We start from the raw sequence: 23,090 nt of genomic DNA, 5'->3' as shown, positions 1-23,090 counted from the left end.
GAAAGAAGTAATGTTTTATTTGGTCTGCAGCAGATTGAGTTGTGTTCCTGGTGTGTGGTGACTATGGAGATAATCCCTAGCTAGAGGAATGCAGTAATGAGGGCATACACCTTATGCGGCAAACCAAGACTTAACATAAATCAAAACATTTATTGATTAGCATCCTACAACCTAAAACTGAAAAATATGGAATATGTACACTAAATGTATGCACTGGTAGGTCTGTGATTAGTTGGTTTTTAAAATTTGATTCACTTGCTAATAACCTTTCTGAGTTTTCAAGAAACGGCATTTAATCCTTGTGAAAGCATGTGATCCTCAATTGAAATATATATATATGACTTCCACATACAGTAGAAGAAGAACACTGTACTAAGGCATGAAGACAAGGGTAATTCCGCATTACATCTCGAAAAATGGCCGTTGCCTGTGGGTATATTATTGTCAGACAATTAACGTCACAGGCCTTTTGTGCGGCATTATTTTCCACCATGCTCAACAAATGGTGGGGAGTGGGGACGGAATAATTTAGTTGCCAAGTAAATTTTACTGGCAACAAGCAATAAAAATATGAACAAAGGCAAGGCAACCGATATTATAACTACGCTGAAACAATGACCGTAATGAATCACTCACTACTCGGTCGTCCGCGATAAACACACAATTCTGTTTCAGCACAGTTTATATGGTCCTGTAATTGCTGAGATAGTGTCTTTCCCATAGGGACCATAAAACCGTCCTGGTTTTGAATGTAAATGCAGTATGGGACACGTTTTGTTGAACAGGCCTCTGGAACCACTGGATAAAAAATAATCTAGTCCTCCTCCGTCTACTTTTTCTTTTTCCCTTTATTACTGGAACCTCTCAGTCTGAGCGCCTTCTGATCGGCGAGGTCCTCCTGTGAGACGCTGTGTTCTCTAGACCACTCCCTCTGCAGCTGTCTCAGCATGTCAGAGGTCAACAGTCCTTCGAGTACCAGGCGACTGGCGAGAGAACTGGCATTCGTCGTCTCGCCTTTCGACGCTTGCTCTGCTTCGTGTACCGTTTGACCTAAAGCAGAGACCGCCGAGACCGCCGAGACCTCCGCTGGAAGTTTCTGCGGTGGAGCTCTGCCATGTCGGCGCTGCGTCAGCGGCGATGCCAGTGCCGGCTTGGCGGCGGCGGTTGCTTCCGTGGCTCGGATGAGGCGTGTGATGTTGAGGACTCCCTGCAGGATGATGTCATCGAGTTCATGTTGGATGGCCCGGACCAGGGCTGTGTCCGGGAACATGTCCATGAAACGATAGCTGGCGGGAGAGACACACAATACTACCGTTTTAAAAGGGTTTACAAAGCCAACCTCAGACTGCCGAGGGCTGCGGGGGCGACTTAGAGGGTGCACACACAGCACTAGAACGGATGTTGTGGGCGTCCATCTTTATGCTAATAAATAGCTTCAATGCTAGCGAGCTAAACTATAGCCATCCTTGCTCTAGAAAGCGCCAATGTTTCCATCTAGACCACCGGATAATCAGCAAAGACCTGCGAACATCGCGCGTTTTATCCAAACCATGGAGAGCTCCGTAGATTAGGAGTTATTCAGCTTTTAGTCAGCCTGTATAATGGGAGGTGGACGGGACCGCTGTTGCGCAACCCGGTCTAGGATCACTAAAGAAGGAAAGGCTGAGCCAAAATAATAATGAAAAAATTGAAATCAGTGATCCGGTTTGATATCAATAATAAAGCTTATCTGATGGAGCATTCCGCCAGGAGCGGAAGGTAATTACATTCCTTATGGCGGAGCGTTACGTCACAAGCAGTAAGTCTGTTAAAAGGGTTTTGACCTGAGGACCGGATTCTACAAAATGTATTTTCGGAAAAACCTATGTTTCTATGCGAGTGGTTCTCAAACCTGTTCATGTCAAGGACCCCAAAATGTATATGTAATTGGCTGCCGACCGCCATCTGAAAATATGTTGTTCTAACGACAAAGCAAACATTGGGGTTAAAAACATTGGCTGCACGGGGGGCACGGTGGCACAGTTGGTAGTGCTGTCGCCTCACAGCTAGAAGGTCCTGGGTTCGGGACGCTGTGGGCACTGGCGGCGTGTTCCCTCCTCCGCGTCATCAGTGCCCATACCCGAGGCGGGGGTTGGCGATAGGGCCTTTCTGTGTGGAGTTTGCATGTTCTCCCCGTGTCCCCTAGGGTAGATACCCTCACAAAAACATGCCGTAATCCTGGTCTCAAAAACTACCTCCCCCTGGCCAGCCGGGGCGCCTGATGGAGGGGAAAGGAACTGGTCGGAATAACGTGTCCCTTCCACGCGCTACGTCCGGCTGGGGAAATTCCCCTCTGTCAGGTGAAAAGAAGCAGCTTGGACTCCTCATGCATAGAAGGAGGCATGAGGTCAGTCCGCTGCCCCCCCCAGGTTGGCAGAGGAAGTGTAGCGCCCAGGATTACTTAGATAATTGGCACTGGGTGAAAAGAAAAACCGGGTTACAAAATCGTGGGATAAAAATTTAGAAAAAAAAACAAACATTGGCTGCGAAAGAATATACAGTATATTCCCACACACACACACACACACACACACACACACACACAGAGTTGCACCACTCACTTCACACGGGTGTGATTTTAAATGATGGTTAAAGTGGTTAAAGGCTAAGGCGACACAGATGCGTTCCAGGTCTTAATGGAGGTTAAATACAAATCACTAACATAGCTTTTCAGAGGTAATACTCAAGAATAAATAATAAAAGACAAAAGTTACCTCAGCCAGAGGTAGAGGTCCAGTACATCGTGAACGGCCTCCAGGTGGACGAGGTCTTTAATGTTTTGGGGCGGAGACAGAGGCCAGCTGATATGTCGACTGATCCAGTCAAATGTCAATGGCTCGTCTCGACTGAACTGACGGGCGAACTGCATGGGGGACACATTACAACACACTGTTGACTGTTGTTATTCCTATACTCCTGTTATAACCATACTGTTCTTCTCTTCTTTTCCCTTCAGGGGTCGCCACAGCGAATCATCTGCCTCCATATCACCCTGTCCTCTGCGTCCTCTTCTCTCACACCAACTAAACTTCATTTCCTCTTTCACTACATCCATACATCTTCTCTTTGGTCTTCCTCTAGGCCTCCTGCCTTCAACATAATGCTTCCACCGATATACTCACTATCCCTTCTCTGTACTGTACGTGTCCAAACCATCTCAGTCCGGCCTCTCTTGCTTTATCTCCAAAACATCTGACATGCGCCGTCACTCTGATGAACTCGTTCCTGATCCTATCCATCCTTGTTACACTGAGAGAGAACATTTTAGTCTCTGCTACCTCCAGGTCTGCTTCCTGTCTTTTCCTCAGTGCGACTGTCTCTAAAACATACAACATAGCTGGTCTCACCGCCGTCTTGTACACCTTCCCTTTGAATGCATTCTGATACTTTCCTATCACACATCACACCTGACACTTTTCTCCACCCATTCCAATCTGCTTGCACCTCTTTTCCCACTCTCCATTGTTTTGAAATGTTGACCACAAGTCCTTAAAACTCTTAAAGTGTTATACCATACTGTTCAATTTAATATTGAATCAATGAAAACTTGAAAAGTAGTAAAAAGCGCTTTGGACAAAACCTCTTAACCCATTTTGACCTGACCTCGAAATCTATAAAATGTCTTCTAAATCCTTTGTGCCACAATTTCAAAAATAGCAGACCTACAAGCTCATAGCGCGCCACCGAGCTTGTAGATCTGCTATTTTTCAATAGCTAAATTATAACAATGTTTAAAACACAAAAATAGGTTCCCACCCAAAATGTGTTAAGTCCATTGGAACCTCAAACTGTCTGCTAAAGCAGCTAACTCCACCACCTCTCCCCCTCGCATGCGAGTAATTGACAACATATAAAGTCACAACACCAACTTTGATGAGCCAGTATTGCTTGGTTTTTGGAGTTAGGTGGTTTCTTGCCAACAGCAGAGATATGCATTTTATTAATAATGTAGTGACTAGCAGTAGGGGTAGGACAATTTACTTACCACACGATTCAATACGATATTGATAACTAGGGAGAAAATGTAACCAATATAAATCAAGATTTATTTTTGTCCACCCCCAACTAGCAGTAAGCCTAGCAAATCCAGCAGAAGCAGGACTAAGAACACTAGATGGCAGCACTGTGATAAACAGTTGAGTTTAGCCTGATCTTCCTTCTCGGTTTAATTTCTTCTCCTTCCATCCCAGCATCCCTTAGTTCCCCTTCCTCCCCTCTACGTGTCCTTACCTTTAGGAAAGACGTGCATACAAAGGGTTGTTTCTTGTTGATTGGTGCGGTACAGAACACATAGCGTGACCTCAGGTTGAGCGGGATATGCTGGATCATGTCAGCCAGGAACTTGAAATCGTCAATGTTGCAAACAAAATAGAGACCGTCCACCTGGGAGAGGCTGACAAAAATGTCCTGGAGGAGAGAGCATGACATTGAATACGGTCAATACGTGAAACGTTTTGCAAGAGAATGAAAGATACGCTGGTGTAAAGTAAATAAGAGATAAGATTAGACCAGGCGGTCATCTTTCTGTTAGCAGGTCACCGATTTGAATCCCTTGACTGGCCAAAAAAAGTCTTTGATTCAAATATCTTTCATTTCAAAACGTTAAATGGTAATTGCACTTTCACGTCGCTCTCTGCTGCTCCAAAGCTTAGAAACAGCAGTGGTGGAAAAGGTACTCACATGTTTTACTTAAGTAAAAGTATCAATCAATACTGAAATGTACTCAGTACTCTGTTACAAGAAAATGAATTCAAAATGTACAAAAGTATTAGCATCAAAATGTACGTAAAGTACCAAAAGAACTCATTATGCGGAATGTCCCATTTAACAAGTTTTCAAATGTATAAAAAGTAAAAAATACATTGTACAGTACTTGAGTAAATGTACAGATGAGATTGACAGTCAAATGGATAGACTTACTAGAAGGTTGGAGAGCGTTGCGTCAGGCAGATGATAGGCAAACATCTCTATTTGTTCAGCAGTAGGATGGAGACCTGCAGTCTGAGCCAGAGGAGAACATGTCAGAAATACCCCCGGCGTTTGTATGATTGCAGTCATTTGTGCATTTGGTCCATAACTGAATATATCATATGGCAGTGTCTCTTTGGAGTCGAGCAGGTCTGTGTGTGTATGTGTGTGTGTGTGTGTGTGTGTGTGTGTGTGTGTGTGTGCGTGCGTGTGTATGTCTCTTAACCTCTATGGGGTGCACTGTGTGGCTGAGGATTTCCTTCAGGACAGGCAGGTCATCTCTGTGCATTGTAGTTACCTCTCCTTCGCTAAATATGGAGGAGAACCTGTGAGACGACAGAAATCATAGGAATAAAGGCCTATTCATAGTCTGGATTTTCGGTGATGAGGTGACCACCGCTCCGGTGTTGAGCTGACCACCGGAGCTGAAATAACATTGAGCGGTGGTGAGTAAAAACAGAGAGATGGGCTGGAGCGGTGGCGGTGGTTTGCTCTTCACCGTGGCTCGTGACGTCATGTTGTAGTTATAGTATAGTTGTAGTAAATCCAGACTATGTATGAGCCTTAAATATTACTTGTTAGCATTGTGACAACCCACCATTAAGTGACAGGTAACATTGGTGTCCAGGGGCAGACAACGCAATTGCGTTGGGGTCCAGAGTTGAAAAAACGTTTGGCGGAACCCGGTGGTGCCCCCCCCCCCCCCCCCCCCCCCCAAGGGTGCAGTGGGCTCCCCCGGCTACGCTGAGCTTCTCTGTTCACAATCGTGGCAGGTACGTTCACAACTACTGTACAGGGCCCTGCTGTTTATAAACTAAAATGCCGTTTGGGGTGTTTTCACCGGCGGCGCGGCGGGGGGATGCTGTCAGGGGCCTGTGTGGGGGTCTACTGACGTCTAGTTAGTGTCTCTGGGTCTGCCCCTCCCCCTCTCACACATAATACCGTAATAATGATAAATATGGAACACAGACAGACCTGCCTGCCCGTCCAGAGATCTGCAGAGCCTGTGACGTGCTAATGGTTTCCATGTGCTTTTCTCCCTTCTCGTTAACGTTGGGCTTCACCAAACTGTTGAAGATGATGCGCTTTATGCTCCTAGACAAGAGTTAAGAAGACACACATAAAACAAGAGAACGGGGAAGGAGGGTGAAGTGACCTCAAGACCTCCACAGACCTCCTAGGTCATGCAGTGCCCAGGACGTCTGTACACGTCTTGAAAAAAATAAAATAAATCAGAACTGTTGGTTTTTTTGCTAAATCGGATGGGCACCCCATGTCGCACTTTTGAAAGAATGAAAGGGCACATAATGTGTTTAAAAAGCATTACAATTTCTTTCAATAATTAACAATTCTATCCTAGTCAAAGGCTTGAAGTAGGTATGTCCAGATCACGTGTTTTTTGCTCCCGATCAGTTTCTGTTCATTTGATTTTGATACAGATTTTTCCCGATCCGATATTTCCAAAAATCACAGACAATATCCAGTCTAATATCCTGATATGGATATATTATAATAAATTAGGATCAAGTTTTTTTTGGGACAACCCTAGCTTGAAGCCTTATTGATACTTCATTGCAAGTGTCATACGCCAAAAATTGCTGATCTACAAGCTCACACCATGTCACATCTGCAACACGTTGGGAGTTTGCCGATTTGCTATTTCAGCACACAACACCGTCGCACAACGGAGCATAAATCAGGCATTAGATTACAGTAATGCTACATTTTATAAAACCATTTTGTGCAACATATTTACACTATATGTGCATGCACACATACTGAGTTACACCTGGTTATTACAGGTTTGTAATAAAAAAAATGGGGGCAGAAAGGTATTTACAGGTTGAGGCCCATGCCAATGGCATCTGTTGCAACCAGGATCTTGCACGGGTCATTAGGGTCGTTGAACTTCTTGGCCTGGGACAGCTTGGTGCCTGGTAATGACAGAGGAACACAATATTTTTCTTTACATTACACAACCAACTAAAACAATCTGCCTCATTTATTAAAAAGATGTGTCAACAAAATGTGTATTTTCTTCCAAAAGAACGATTTAACCTTTAGCCAGAGTAGATGTTTTCATTTCACCGTTGACATTGTTATACAATCAAATTTAAGCTAGCAAAGAAAAACCACAACCAAACACCATTCACACTTAATAATAATATCTCAAACTTATATAGCGCTTTTCTGAGTACCGAAAGACACTTTAGATGCAGGCTTTACAGAGTTAACAACAAAATAAAAACAACTTTATTAGAAAAAAGAAAGAAACACTAAACGCCACTTACATACCTGGCGGTAGGCTTCCATATATTACAGCACATTCTAGCCCTCGGACCTCTATCTGTCTGCTGATTGAATAGATGTCATTTTTACTGAAGCAGACGATGCAGTCTCCTGGTCTGAGGTTGTCTAGTGATTCCACAGCATGGTCCAGGATTGAGAACGGAGTTAAACGCTCGTATGTGTTAACCTAGAGAGGGGGAGTTCCATGAAGGGATGTGAGGAGAGAGAGATTGGATTACATCACTCAGATTCCTCCTCTTATCTCATAGAACACGTTTTTCAATCATACATCATGAGTCATCATGACCCGTTTTTATGGATTGTGAGAAAATATACCTTTTTATAAAGCCTTTCCTAATAAATTCTAATTATATTTAATATATATATTTTCAGAAATTAAAAAATTGGAAATAATGTGATGTGATCTTTTACTAGATTTGGTATTTTAATAGGGCTTCAAGGGACCACTTTCCCTATTTTCAAACATAGCCTCAGTTCACTAATGCAGTCATACGAGTGGTAGATTCATGTAATTTGTGTGAGGCCGCGGAAACTGGTGTGCGTGTTCGAGTAGGACTTGTTTTGGCCTCTGCACCAAGTGAGGGGAAGCGTCGCATCTGCTTTATCGCTTACTCATGAAAAGAGCTTCCGTTCTCCAGACTGTATGACGGAAGCATTTGACAATCGCGAGAGGCAACAGCCTGGAAACGCGAGACTAATCTCGAGTTGAAAAAGGTTTGAACATTGTCCATGCAGCCTTACCTCCATCTCCTCCCCTGTGGCGAACATCAACTCTCTGACAAAGTTAATGGCAGCAGGTTCCCCACACACATGGATCTCCTTTGCACACAAACCTACACAAGCACACACAACAATCAGCTTAATTGCTCAAATGTAAATTTGGATCCACACACATTTCATGAGGTAAATTATTTAAAAGAGAGAGTAAAAGGGCTTTATCAACAAATCTAAGAAAACTGTAAGAAAAAGGACCAATGTTTAAAAATGACTCACTACTTAACCAATTAAACCCTATAATACTACAGAACTTCAGTTCCGTCTACTACTTAGACCAGTTTTTCCCCCTTTATGCTAGTGGCCCTATTTTCACCAGTGCTTGAAACTTGTTTGCCTTTCTTACCATTTTGAATAGTTCAAATAGCCGATCTACAAGCTCACAACGTGTCGATGTAGATCGGCTAGTTGAACAATGTTTAAATGTTATCAAAATAGAAAAAAGAAAGGAAGAAAAAAGGCAAAGATTTAAAGTTTAGGGATAAGGGGTATCGCATGGTGAAATCTCTTCACTGAAAATAGCCAATCTACAAGCTATCTAAGGTCTAGATCTCTCAGATAGATAGATCTGAGTAAATCACCAAAGGTTTGTCTAGTGTCCGGGTAGCTCTGTCGGTAGAGCTCTCGCCTTTGGACCACAAGTCCATGGGTTTGATCCCAGGCACCGCCAACTCAGCGAATGAGTAGCACAGCTTGGGTGCAGCAAATCGTGTGGGAAGTACTGGGAGCTGATGGTAGGTGTCTAGTGCATTGTAGCCTGAGCTAACGTGTTAAGTTTCTGGTCTATAGGGGTGGGTTGCGGCTGAGATTTGCGCACGCCCTGAGTGGATCTCACCGATCTGTCCGTCAGCCCTGGCCACTCCTCTCCCACCTAGTGAAGCGCTACGTCACATAATTTGGAGCGACACCCACCCGGAAGCGTTGACTCCCACTTCTAGACCAAGGCAGCCAATGCGTTCCTCCAGGCTTTCATTTTTCGCGCAGACGAAATGAAAGCCTGGGTATTGAGGCTAAGTGCATTGTAACAGGGATAGACTCCGGTGTGTTACCGGCTGATACAATAAGCCACTACTATTTTCAGGGAAAGTTCACCTACGATGACATGCCCAGACCCCAGAATATGGGCACCATGGTTCATGTGATTAAAGCATTGATCACGGCACATACAGTACCGTACAAGGAAACAGTACTGTGGGTTTCATTCAAGGAGAACAAAAGAGACCCATACATATGGACAGAATGTGAGAAACAGAGGGTACGTTCGGACATTCGCACTGAGCACACTGATGTGCCCTCTTGTCGTTTGTTTATTCAGTGCACTCTGTGCGTAGTCGCTCGAAAGTCTAGTGAGCTGCGCCCCGGGTGTGCCGAGTGCCCGCTCTGACCGACCCTTTATTATTACACACGCATCAACAGCAGGTAGGCTAATGTTATGAATTATCATTCAATGTTACAGGAAGGTGTGTCGTTTTAACTGGTCGTTCGTAAATAAGCCACACTGGCGGTCTATGACATCACGGCCCAGTGCACTAAAGAAAACTGAGCACATTCCCGGCATGCATTTCAGAACTCACCCAGTGTGAGACACAAGACCAGAGAGTCTGAGTGGGACACAGACAGGCATAAAACACAGAGGATAATTCATCTGAGAGAGAGAGAAAGAGATATGTTATCAGTGTACTACTAACCCAACAGTGCTCTCGTCCAGGCCCAGCCTCTGGAGGGGTCCCTGATCATCTGAATCTCATCGATTACAGCCACCTCATCTACAGACACAAATGTACAACAATGTCAACATAATGTCTGGGCCAATCAATATGACAACCATTCAATTCAAGTCTATTGATGGTCAGTCATAGGTCTTCTTGAGAAAGTTAATGCTGAGATGTACAGTGCATACTGTATGTACATCGTGCACAATATTTCATGACATCAGCTTAAAGAAAGCAGGAAGTACTGTACACTTGTTTAGCTTTTCAGACAATCTAAACAGCTTCATTTGTTAAGAGTCACTCCTTCAATTTGCTCAAATCAAGTGTTTTCCCTATATGTGGCTAACAAACTTAACAGCTTGGACACCAGATGGCGGTGGAGCTTTATCTACCAGGTGCCAGAGGGAACTTTTTTTCCCTTTTTTTCACTGTTTTGTTTATTCAAGATTCAGGGTATACAGTAAATCAAATGACAGTATGTGACACACCCATATGAAACATATAAAAGATATACACAAAATATTGTGGTAGCATAAAATAAAAATAAGAAAATAAAATAAAAGGTTGCATAGTCCTATGCTAACATGGAAGCGACACTAATACAAACCACATAACCTGAATCTAGTTTTGAAACAAAAACAACACAAACGTATGACAAGACAAGACAAGACAACATGGCATGGTCATTGGTCACCCAAAACATAATAGACGTGGTAGTGCATCGACACATGGCTCCTAATAATAAATATACTGAACAACCCAGCTGCGTCGGGAATCTACAGTAGCATGCTCAGATCCAGGATTAAACTCATTCAATCTGGAATTGCTTGGAACTGCAAGTTATTTACTAGTGCGAGGAAGGGGCCCCATGTGTCCTCAAATTTGGATACAAAGCCTCTCAGGGTACATCTAATTTTTTCTAATTTAATAAAGTGGAGTACATCTCTAATCCAGTGAAGATGGGTTGGGGGAGCAGAGGACTTCCATTTCATCAGAATCAGACGCCTAGCTAAGAGAGTGGTAAAGGCCACCAAGTGAGCTTTGTATTTTGACAGGAATAGATCAGGGGGAGAGATTCAGAAAATAGCCGTCATTACATTTGGTTCAAATGGTACCCCAACACTACTCGACATAGTTTCAAAGATCTTAGTCCAATACCTACGTAAAGAAGGGCATGACCAAAATATATGTATATACGTGGCGGGGGCCGAACGACACCTATCACACAGGGGATCAATATCACCATATATTTTGGATAACCTAACTTTAGTGAAACGCACACGATGGATAATTTTGCATTGGATTAGCCCATGCCTCCCACAAATGGAAGAAGAGTGGACAAGACGTAAAATATCGTCTGAGATTTCTTCTCCCAAGTCCTCTTCCCACCTGTTCTTAATATTTTCTATTGAAGTAGGCCGCAAAGAGAAAATACAATTGTACATAACCGATGGGAACCTTTAACATGAGTGCAGATGGGGTGGTCTGTGATTTTGTTCGAAGGGGGATTTAGTATAGAGACTAGAGAGGGGGCTCTGCAGAGGCCCAGTGAAGCCTGCTAGCGCTTCGAACACGGTTTTCATCAGCGCGAGGCTTGATTAATGATTTATTACACGCCAATCATGCCCATTTCATCTCATTTTAATCCATAATGCCAATAAAGACGGCGTGTGCGCACAGGGATTTTGGCAGTTTTTACGTGGACGCTAGCGGTGGTTAGCTAAAAAGTACAATTTTTTCTTTTTTTGAATTACCACGAATTAATGGAAAGCAGTCTGTACGACTGTGGCTACCTGGACAAAGGTAGATAATTAGATATACCTCGGCCATACGTCTTAATGCCTTCCCTCCACAACATTATCATTCACCGCATCAATAGCACTTTAAGACTTCTATAAATGTGTTTGTTACAGTCTACTCACACGGTGTGTTGACATTACACATCTCAATGGTGCACGCCACATGCTCAGCCGCTCTGCCTTCAGGGTCCACACATGTCCTTTCCTCTCCCGTTACCAAGTCACAAGGCACGCCCTGAAACAGACAGAACATACAGGACGTCAGTCAAATTCAAAGACACACTCAGGGAAACATGCACAGAGTTGATAGTCAGTGGTGTGACTGGTGTCATGGTGTTTTTTTTACTGGTACCACAGCACTGATGCCACATGCACATCACAGAACAGCTGATATAGCCTGCCTATTGTTAAATAGTGTATGAGAGTTTTAGACACAAACACAAATGTAGACTTGTAGTCAAACAAACATCTTTACTGCACACTATAACGAAACTAAAAAGTTTGCTTTGGACGAATGAATCTGTTCTGGAGGAGGCATTCTTGATCTTGTGTGCAGAACACCACACAGCACAGCAGCAGTAGCCTACTGGAGCCATAGCCTACTGCTGTGCAAGCGGCTCGGGAGGTTCCTCCTAGTGTGAGGAACACTCACACTAGGGCAAATAATTATGCCTGAATTGGCATAACAGAATTGTTTCCACCTAGACGCTTTCTAAAATCTAACCTAAGGTTTCTGAAAACCTTCAAATGTTTAGCAACAACGAATGAGACCAAGAGGAAGCCTCCGGAATGAAAAGTACTGTATAACAACGTATATGCACAGGTCTAACAATTGTTAAGTTGAAGACAGAAAGACAGCAAGGTCGTGTCCGGCTAGCCCAAGAAGAAAATGACAGCAAGACAATTAAGGAAGAGCGAGAGGTACCCACAGCCATATGATGTGGACATGCCCACTAATCAGACCCTTTTGGGTATCTATTCAAGATGAAATTCTGAAACTGATCGGAATTAGAATACCATTTGATCCAATTCTTAGGGGCAGACATAATTACCATATTAACTAAAAGTAACAAACATCTAGTACGAGCCTTGCTCTATGCTGCTCGGCTGTCAATCCTTCATAAATGGATAGATGACAGCCCTCCTAGTGTTATATTATGGTTTGAAAAAGTGCTACGCTTGGAGTGCCATTGGAGAGGCTCTCATGTGTCCTACGGGGCAACATGGCCGAATTCGTCGAAGCATGGCTGCCTCTGGTGCCTCATATAGGGGATGAGTGGTCAAATGTTATGTGTATTGGAATGACCGAGGAGGCCAGTTAGACGACACTCCAATGAGGAGGTATAGGGGTCAGACTTACATAATCTAAAAGATGTCAGTGGCAGCTATATTGTGATGTCTAAATATACTCAATTTGGTGTGAAACTGTAAATAGGTGATTTGTATATACTTTCTGTCCTTATGCCCCTTTGGCATAATATGTATTTTATGATTTGCATATACTTTTTGTTTTTGTCCTGTTATTGTACTGTCAACCCATTTGGGATTATGGTTGATCTCATGAATGCCTTATAGATTCTGAAACACAAGGAAGAGCGAGAGGAAATGGCAACAGTATAGTAAAATAGAGCAAAACATTTTGCAAAATTATAGACAGGACAGAGAGAGAGATAGATGGAAGAGATCAAAACATACAGCCTTGTTGCTCGTCTCGAAGATCTCGTGAGCCAGTAGTTTTAGTGGGCCACAGTAAACCCCACTCCCAGCAGCCAGGTATCGTTGAATGGCTTGGTAGGTTTTACCACTGTTAGTCGGACCAGCATGGAAAATCACTTTTCTCTGGATGGCACGGGTCTCTGGGTACCTAGAGAAAAAAAAGACACCGTTTTGAAAGCTCCCAAAATAATCTATTGACAATAGAGCGGACAAAAACATACAATTTATAAATACAGTCACAGTCACAGTCACATACAGTACAGACATACAGTGACAGACAAAAAACCAGAAATTACTGAAGTCATATGATATCTGCTTGCAGCAAGTTTGCTTTTGCCCCTGATCAACCGGAATAAACCAGAATTCAGCAATAGCATAGATGGTACTCAAGTAATACAATAATGAGTCATCTGTTCAGGAGATAATACATAACCTGACTCCACCAGATAGGGCCGGTACACAGCCTCCATCACGCTAACCTGACTCCGCCAGAGAGTACACTGGGTTCCCCCTCCTGCTCCCATCTGGGAACTCTCAGGCAGACTCGATGCTCCGGCCACCAAACGGCCTGGCCAATCCGCGGCAGCTAGAGGCAGGATCAAGGCATACACAGTCCTGCCTTGATCCCGCCTCTAGCTGCCGCGGATTGGCCAGGCCGTTTGTTGGTACTCTCTGCTGCCCCATCTGGCGGAGTCAGGTTACCATCACGCTGCAGAGTTCAGACTTCAGAGTATGGGTTTTTATGACGTTCAGACCATAGACATAAACGTAGACGCCATTTCCGGTCTGGAGCATATGTGCTGAAGGGAGGGCAAAACATTCCCGAGATTCAACGCGGAAGCATGAGCATGCATCACAGAGCGCATGTTCGGTTCTGATAAGTCCCGGAAAAGATGCGCTGTGATTGGCCAGTAATCACTTGAGTGACAGCGTGACGTAACGTGCCTTCCACACTTCCTGCGCACTTCCGCCCCCTCTTGCACACATTATGGCTCCAACAAACTGCAACGCCCAATGAGGCATCTATTTTTTTAATATCTAGTCTGAATAGACTACAGGTTTTATGGATATGTCTCCCATTGGCTTAGAGGCAGCCTAGGGGCAGCCAATCATGAAAGTGTCTACTATTGTCGTCAGTAAATGTAGATCAGCTCTGCAAGCCGATAATCCGATATAAAGCCAAATGCACACATAAACACAACCCAACACATACATACTGACACCAATATATGAGCCACAACGTAAGGGTTTCAGCCTATGATAAACAAGCATATCCTTTGGTTGACATTGTTATTCTGTCTACCTGCCCGTTTTATTTCTGTAAGGGGAATTAGCATAGTGGTGAATTCATATTTTAGTTTGAAGTGACTTTGTGGTTGTTCACGTGACAAACCTACCAGTTGGCAGGGACTCTTAGGTCAGAGATTTTCCTCAGGTCATCGATGCAATCCAACATGGGGAAGATCTGTTTGGCATGACGCATGAAATATGGATAGATGTCATCTATATGACCTGGGCAACAAAAAGCAACAGAAATTAAGACTCAAACATCATTCTCTCTCCATTATAATTTGCTGTAAATGTCACTTGCATTACAATACGACAAATAAACACACCTGCCCCACAGCAGATATCATTCAGGATTATGTGTAGCTCAGCGGTGATCGATGTCATCTCCAAAACATACTTCCTGAAACTGACGAAAGCCTGGTGGAACAGACGGGCTGCATGCACAAATGCACAAGAACACACACAAAACCCAAGAGGTATATGTCGGTTAACAAGGTTTTTGGCACTATACATGTTAATAGAAAATAAATCAAAGCTGTTTCAAACTGTCAAGTACTGTTGCTTTTTAAGGGGTCGTGGATTAGATTGTTCTTAATTAAGTTCAAATGGTAATTGATTCAGGAAACAAAAACATGTTTTGAAAAATGTTGAGCAGTCCTAAGTAACACACAGATTGTAATTCTCACCATCGAGACCCTGGTCTGCTGCCAGCTTCTGCATCTCTTTCCTCTTGTAGAAGCGGTTCAGGATTTTCAGTAGTTCGTCTGACAATGATAGGAAACAAAGGAGGGTAAGCGGAGTGGGATACAAGCGAGGCTAAAGCTGTACCCCCATCAGCTACCGCTACCTACCATCCTCCTCGCCAATGTTCGGTCCCTGGCGAACAAAATGGACGAGCTACGGCTCCGAATCACCTCACAGAAAAGGATCATGGACTGCAATATTTTGATTTTCACGGAAACATGGCTCAGTGACAGTATCCCCAGCAGCGTGATAGAGCTAGAAGGACGTTACATCTTCAGAGCTGACAGAACAGCGGACTCCGGTAAGACCAAGGGGGGCGGGCTTTGCATCTATGTAAACAAAACATGGTGCACGGACGCTACTATGGCTGGGAGTTATTGCTCTGCTGATCTAGAATACCTGCTGATCAAGTGCAGGCCCTTCTACCTGCCTAGGGAATTTACATCTACTATTATTGTTGCCGTGTATATTCCTCTGGATACTATTGTGAAAGTGGCACTGAAAGAGCTTCAGGCAGCTATCAGTAAGCTGCAAACAGCTCAACCCGACGGGGCTTTTGTCGTGGCCGGGGATTTCAACCGCTCCAACCTGAAAACAGCGCTACCCAAATTTCATCAACATGTCTCCTGTGCTACGAGAGGAGACAATACACTGGACCATGTTTACGCAAACATTGCTAAGGCTTACAAATCCATTCCCCTTCCTCATTTGGGACAATCAGACCATATTTCACTGTTCCTCCTCCCCTCATATTTACCTCTCATTAAACGCATAAAGCCCACAGTAAGGGCAGTGAAAGTTTGGCCAGAGGGAGCTGAATGCTCACTCCAGAGTCCAGCAGCAGTTTCAGCACACTGACTGGAGCATGTTTTCTACCCAGGCCACCCAGAACTCCCTCACGGACATCAATCTTTAGTTTACACTGGCTCTGTTTTGGATTACATCAACAGATGTATAATAATGTCACTACACACAAGCAAATAAAAACATTCCCCAATCAGAAGCCTTGGATGAATGCAGAGGTCCGTCTACTACTAAAGGCACGGCTTTTAGGACTGGTGACACGGAGGCCTACAGCTCAGCCAGGGCTAACCTGAAGAAGGGCATCTGGAGGGCCAAATATGCCTATAAAGTATAAACTGCGAATAGAGGAGCACTTCAACAACTCTGTCTCTCTGCACATGTGGCAAACTGGCAAGGCATTCAGGCACTCACAGCATACAAACCCCATAACTCCACCCCCTCTTCCAGCAGCTCCTCTCTGCCCAACGAGCTGAACCACTTCTACGCTCGCTTCGACCGGGACAACAGGGAGACCGCCACCAAATCCAGCGTTCCACCAGGTGACCAACCGCTCACACTCTCTAACCAGTGAGGTATACACCACACTGAGCAGGGTTAATGCGCGGAAGGCTGCGGGCCCTGACGGCATCCCTGGTCGTGTGTTGAGGGCATGCGCTGAGCAGCTGGCAGGAGTTTTCTGTGACATATTCAATCTCTCTCTGTCTCAGGCAGTCATTCCTGTGTGCCTAAAAACCGCTACCATCGTGCCTGTACCTAAACATTCCACTGCAACAAGCTTGAATGACTTCCGCCCCGTGGCACTTACCCCCATCATCACAAAGTGCTTTGAGAGGCTGGTACTGGCTCACATGAAAACCTGCCTACCCCCGACCCTGGACCCTAATCAGTATGCCTACCGTCACAACAGGTCAACTGAGGATGCCATTTCCACTGCAATACACACAGCTCTGACCCAACTGGAACTCACAAACACCTATGTAAGAATGCTGTTCATCTACTTCAGCTCTACATTCAACACCATCATCCCCTCTAAACTGTTCACCAAACTGCATCACCTTGGCATCAGTACTTCACTCTGCAACTGGATTCTGGACATTCTGACCAACAGACCTCAGTCTGTCAGGTTAGATAACCACACCTCCTCCACTCTGACACTGAAGTACCACAGGGCTGTGTGCTCAGTCCTCTCCTCTACTCTCTCTTCACCCACGACTGCGTTCCTGTGCACGGATCCAACATCATCGTCAAGTTCAAGTTAAAAAACAACGATGAGTCGGCCTACAGGGAGGTCGTCGAGCACCTGGCGGCATGGTGCACCAGCAACAACCTGGCTCTCAACACCACAAAGACAAAGGAGATCATTGTGGACTACAGGAGAGCCAACCGCTGTGACCACACCCCCATCTAAATCAACGCCCCGTGGGGGTGGTGGAGCGGGTGTCCAGCTTTAAGTTCCTGGGTGTCCACCTCTCTGAGGACCTCTCATGGGCTCTCAACTGCTCCATCCTGTACAAGAAGGCACAGGCTCACCTGTCTCCACGGATTCTAGTGAACTTTTACTGTTGCACCATTGAGAGCATATTAACCAACTGCATCTCAGTGTGGTATAACAACTGCACAGTTTCTGACTGGAAGATCCTGCAACGGGTAATCAAGACGCCACTCTTCATTTCATTGTCAAAGTATTTGTATACTATGTGCAGTGACAATAAATTAAATCTAATCTAATCTAATCTAACAAATGTTGGTCATGTTTATGATGTTATCACTGATATGTCATGTAACAACACTAACACAATGAAGAAAAACTAGTGTTGATTATGTATGAGCCATGTCTTGTTTATTATTGTATGTCTTTAAATGTATTAATGAATACATTGAATATACAAGACCACAATGGAAACAAGCCCTTGTGGCTTTTTATGCTATGCTTGTAAACCAATCATTGTAAACCATACCTCTGTACAATTTGCTAAATTCGATCAACCAGGTAAGCAAGTCTTTTGTGCTTTTTCTAGTATTATCCTCTTGGCAGTTTTGTTATTGACCTGTACTTTCCTTGAACTGTACCCATTCTGCAAACTAATCAATCAATCAATCAATCAATCAATCGTTGCTCACTTTTGTCCAGAGGTTGCGTCAACTCGGCCCCCACGCCGCCATCCGCCGAGGCTTCCGTCTTGATGGGGAGGGGGACGAAAAGAGACGTGTCGAGGGGTGTCGAGTTGTTGTTGGATGAAACATAACGGCTGGAAGAAGATGAACCCACGGGGACAACCGACGACTGTTTGAATAACGCCGTGGAGACTGTGGTGCCTCGAGTCATCAACGCGTTAATTCTGCGTGGGACGCGAGAGAACACATACACGCACCGGTGTACTGACATCTTGGTCTGTGCTGTGGATAATATTGGTGCCTTGTTGTTTTGGGTTTGATATGAATAGATATGTCGTTCATTTGGTGTTAATTAACTGGAGAAGTGCAGAGGGCAGCCGGTCAACATCATTCAACATCTTCCTTCCTCCTCCTCACAACAACGTGGGACAGGACCCTAATCAGTGTTGCCAGGTTGCGAAAGAGACAAGGAACCAGGTCTATGAAAACAAGCCTATAAGAAGCGACTATTTGAAAATAGCAGATCTACAAGCTTAAACTCAAACCTTGTCTTGTATTTTCAGTCTCAGATGTGGGTCTGGACTCTGCAGACATACATAATTATGTTGCGCCGCCAAGCACTTTTACAGAAAACAAGCACAAAATCGCTTATAAAGCGGACACGTCAAACCTGGCCCCCATGCACTTTAGCTCTCTAGTAACTTGCCGGTATGTAATTGTCAAGGAAATTAATGTTGAACGTTAAATATTTTGATGAAAGACCTTACGAATAATCATATTTCTTTCAAAAAATATCACATTTTATTATTGCTAAAAATATTTTAAATATACCAAAATAAATTAAAAAGCGATTTATTAACAAAATAACAACAGGAATAATGTTTGTCCTAAAACATTGCGACCTGGTCCTGCCTGTCTGTCAACAGTCATGACGTCATATTTAAGGGTCCAAGTCGAGCGAGGATACTTTACTCTAAGCAGGGATTGTCTTTTAGAGACGGCACCGGACGGCAAAATTAATATATACTCTAAGGTTTATGCCTAATAGTAGTAATTCGAAGCAGTCAGTCCACAGTCCCCACAAACTTAGGAGCAGTTTGTTTTGTTGTTCATATAATTCATCATCATTATGGATCGTAGTGTGGACGGAGCTTCAGAGAACCAGGAGGATCATGGGAGGTTGGTTTTTTTGTTTGGCTTTGCACTGTTGACTTTATTTATCTTGTCTGTCTTATGACAAGACGCAGTGATACACTTTGAGTGTATTTAGACACCTTATTTGTTTAACCTTGTTTGCTCTGTAATATTTTATTATTATTATTATTATTGTTGTTTTTTGATGCATCTTGTCTTTCCTTTTTCCTTGTTTCCACTGTATATACTGCACTTAATGTAAGTTGTTACCTGTGTGACTGATTTCCCCCCACGGGATAATAAAGGAAGGTATCTATCTATCTGTCTATCTAGGTCTTCCTCGTGTTCAGAGGAGGAGGAAGACTCTCCTCTGATGGACCGCAACCCCTCCCCTCCCCCCAACGCCTCTGACATAGAGGACGAGGCCGGGGGGGAGGACGACGCCATCGTTGGAACGGCCTACAGCAAGCACTGGCTGTTCGGCACCCTCACCCGCCTCATACAGATTGCCACCAGAGAGGAGAAGGAGGGAGGCGGAGGAGACTCCACTCACATGCAGCTCACTGATGAAGAGGAGGAGAGCCTGTGTCGAGTGTGGGACATGGCTATGGACCGGGACGTGGCCGGTTTCCTGCAGGAGTTCAAAGCCGCAGACATCCTACTGGGAGTGATCGCCAAGTCCCGCTGTCCTCGACTCACAGAGATCTGCGTAGGAATCCTGGGTAACATTGCTTGCTTTCCCGACACCTGTCTGTCGCTCAGCCACAACCACGACCTGGCGGAGGTGCTGTTGCTTCTTCTTGGAGACACAGATCCTCGGACGCTATTGGAGACGAGCAGGTTACTGGTGACATGTCTGTCTCAGAAGGACGTCAGTTCGTTGTGGCTTCAGAGAATCCAGCAGCACAAGTCTGTGTGTTCGAACCTAACCTTCATTATGAGCAGCTCTACTAACGTGGAGCTGGTAGTGAAGGTAGGGGAGCTTCTAGACAAGCTGTTTGACCTGGATGAGGAGCTGATGAAGACCTGGATCACAGAGCCACCTGGTGGTGGTGACGAGGAGGAGAACGAAGGTCGGGGTGGTGTGGACGTGACGTTGTCGCTGCTCGAAGCCGCAAAGCAGCTCAGGTCGGAGAGTCCAGAAGGTTTAGAAGTTTACCTCCATGTCCTCCAGCTGCTCACCACCACAGATGAAGGCATCCACGTGCTAGCCGCCCCAGACGGGCCCGGCCGGGCCTTATGGGACTTTTTGTGTTCGGTGGTGGTCGAGGACCTTCTGCAGCCCGGAGACCCTGCTCTTATCCTCCAGGAACAGAAGCTCCTTCTGCTCCACTCTCTGGATGTCCTATCAGCGCTTTACTCCTGTCTGGACCCCAGGCCTGACACCTACTTGCCGTTGGTTGGAGTGATGCTACGCGTGCTTCGGTACAACAGCGAGCTGCTGCAGAACAAAGCTGAGGAGGTTCAACGGCTCCAGGAGGACAGACGGGAAGCTGATACCCACAAAGACCAACAGGAAGCTGATACCCACAAAGACCAACAGGAAGTTGAAACGCAGAAGGATCAACGGGAGGTTGATGAAACACCCAAAGACCAGCATCTCCAGTCTCTGATAGAAAGCACCACGGGGTTTCTGGCTGACATCCTCTCTGACATCTCCAAGGAGGAACTGTCAGAGCTGGTGACTGATGGCTCTCTGACAGAGAAGACCTGTTGCTGTGCGGCAGCAGCCTTACTGCCACACTTCAGCCATGTTGTGAAACACCTGGCCTCCATGTTGACCCAGACTCATCCTCTGTTGGTACACGCACTGAGGAGGAAGACACTTCCTGGATCCCAGTCCACTTGATCTCGGCCAATCGGCCCAACTCAAAGAACTTTGTGACGCCACAGAGACAGTTTTGGATCAAAGAGAGATTTGTCGTGACCACAAATACCCCCCCCCCCCACACACACACACACACACGCGCAAGCATTGTTGATGTACACGCCACGGCCACTACAAGATTGGGCACTAAGGAAGAGTTGGCACCTCTATGTCAAATTTGTAATTTTGTCCGAAATGTTATAAAATATCAGAAAAGTAGGCTATACTAGTAATGTAAAGTATGTACTGTATGTCAGGGTAGGAATAGTGGCCCCGTATTGGCTGTTGATGGTGACGCAACTAAGGTACGTTTCAAGGTTGGTATAAGGTCGATAACGGGTGTAAAGGATTTAGAACAGCAGTTGTAATAGACATTAGTTAGTAGCAGTATTTGGGTCTGTGGTGAAAATCAATCAATCTATGCACAAACATGAGCAGCTAGACTTATTTGGTGCCGTTGCCCAAAGCAAGTGTAAAAATCTCAAAATATAATAAACTGTTGAGAATGGGAAAAGTATTATATAAATATAGCCTATAAAGTGCATAGCTATAAAGTCGGAGGAGCTACAGAATTGTGTAAAAAAACAGCTATGTCACATTGCATTAATCGTTATATACAATATACCCTGTTATACAGGGTATGAAGCTTTTTGTTTTAAACAAATAGCATTGTTTTGTATACAACAGTATACAAAAAAAATTCCATCCATTATGAATATTAATGTTATACACTAGTTTAACTAACAATCCAGCCATAAACATTTATATTATATATTAAATTAAAACTTAATACAGGAAAGGTGGGTAGTAGGGAACTCTGGGCAGTGGGCACCATTATTTTGGGCAGACTGGGCACCAGGTAAAGCGGGCTCTTTGGGTGAGAAGAGTGGGCACACAGCCCTTTTTCTAGTAAATGTTTGACAATTTCACTGGACCGCGCCCACAAATACGCTTGCGTTGTTGCCCCTCGACTTCTCTGTGCGTGCAGAAACAAAAATGAAAGTCTCATTGAAAATTATAGGTGCGTTAAATCACTGCCCGTTTGAAAGGACCTTAACTGTCTAACCTTAATCCTAACTCTCAGCTCAGTAAAACTATGCCATGCATAACCCAGTTAACCCTAATGATCTAGCGCCCACTCTGTTTTTGTACCCATATTTCCCTAGTGCCCACTCTTCTCACCCCAAAGTGTAAAGTAGCCTGAGTGTCCACATTTCCCTAGTGCCCACTCGTCCTAGGTGCCCAGTATGTTTGACTAGTACTGACTACCTTTATTTTTACCGTTTTTCAAATGATTTTATATTTCCCCCATTAATACTGTATGTTCTTTGAGTTTTTGTATGATCTTCAAACTGTTCAATGGTTAAATAAAAAAAGTTAAATGTAATAAGTGTGTGTAAGTCATGGTGTGGGAATCCTGGTATAGTGGAGAGAGGATGGGGTTCAAAGAGTACTATGTTAAGCGAAGCGAGGTTCAGAGACAAGTGATTTTCTGAATGTAGATTGTAATGGATGTAAGCTGTGAGGAAGACCCACAGGAACGCACCCAGGGTGCCGGCCTGATTCCGGCGAGCCGCCCCGTGTCCGAAACGGTTGAGAAAAAAGAAAGAGGGGTTTAATTACTTAGTTTAAAATAATGTTGATGTATTTTAAATAGTTACTGTATTGATTTCAAATCATTGAATCGGATCGTCATAATGAACCAATATCGTCCATGTATCGTATTGTCAACCATGTATCCATGTTAACATGTATCGTTACACCCCTAGTAGTATAGAGTGCATTACAAATTGACACATTTTACACTCATAGGTGTGC

General features: G+C 44.4%; 2 protein-coding genes across 2 annotated transcripts; one reads left to right on the top strand and one right to left on the bottom strand.

The window, feature by feature from the left end:
• Positions 1 to 386: 386 nt before the first annotated feature.
• Positions 387 to 18,668, bottom strand: supv3l1 (SUV3-like helicase). Its single transcript, XM_080759410.1, has 16 exons — positions 18,278 to 18,668; positions 15,295 to 15,372; positions 14,935 to 15,042; positions 14,716 to 14,830; positions 13,298 to 13,466; positions 11,726 to 11,837; positions 9,780 to 9,857; positions 8,059 to 8,150; positions 7,303 to 7,483; positions 6,848 to 6,941; positions 5,983 to 6,102; positions 5,234 to 5,333; positions 4,960 to 5,040; positions 4,270 to 4,446; positions 2,754 to 2,902; positions 387 to 1,286 (listed from the first exon to the last, which is right to left on the bottom strand). The coding sequence occupies exons 1-16, from the start codon at positions 18,540 to 18,542 to the stop codon at positions 830 to 832; spliced, it is 2,376 nt and encodes a 791-aa protein (XP_080615536.1). The 5' UTR covers positions 18,543 to 18,668; the 3' UTR covers positions 387 to 829.
• A 560-nt stretch (positions 18,669 to 19,228) lies between these two features.
• saal1 (serum amyloid A-like 1) lies at positions 19,229 to 21,778 on the top strand. Its single transcript, XM_080786087.1, has 2 exons — positions 19,229 to 19,450; positions 19,739 to 21,778. The coding sequence occupies exons 1-2, from the start codon at positions 19,401 to 19,403 to the stop codon at positions 21,252 to 21,254; spliced, it is 1,566 nt and encodes a 521-aa protein (XP_080642213.1). The 5' UTR covers positions 19,229 to 19,400; the 3' UTR covers positions 21,255 to 21,778.
• The last annotated feature ends 1,312 nt before the right edge of the window (positions 21,779 to 23,090 follow it).

Source organism: Protomyctophum bolini (genome assembly GCF_963924005.1).
Source record: "Protomyctophum bolini genome assembly, chromosome: 1".
NCBI classification, from domain to species: domain Eukaryota; kingdom Metazoa; phylum Chordata; class Actinopteri; order Myctophiformes; family Myctophidae; genus Protomyctophum; species Protomyctophum bolini.
Note: the sequence above shows the minus strand (reverse complement) of the source record. Positions and strands in the feature narration are given on the sequence as shown.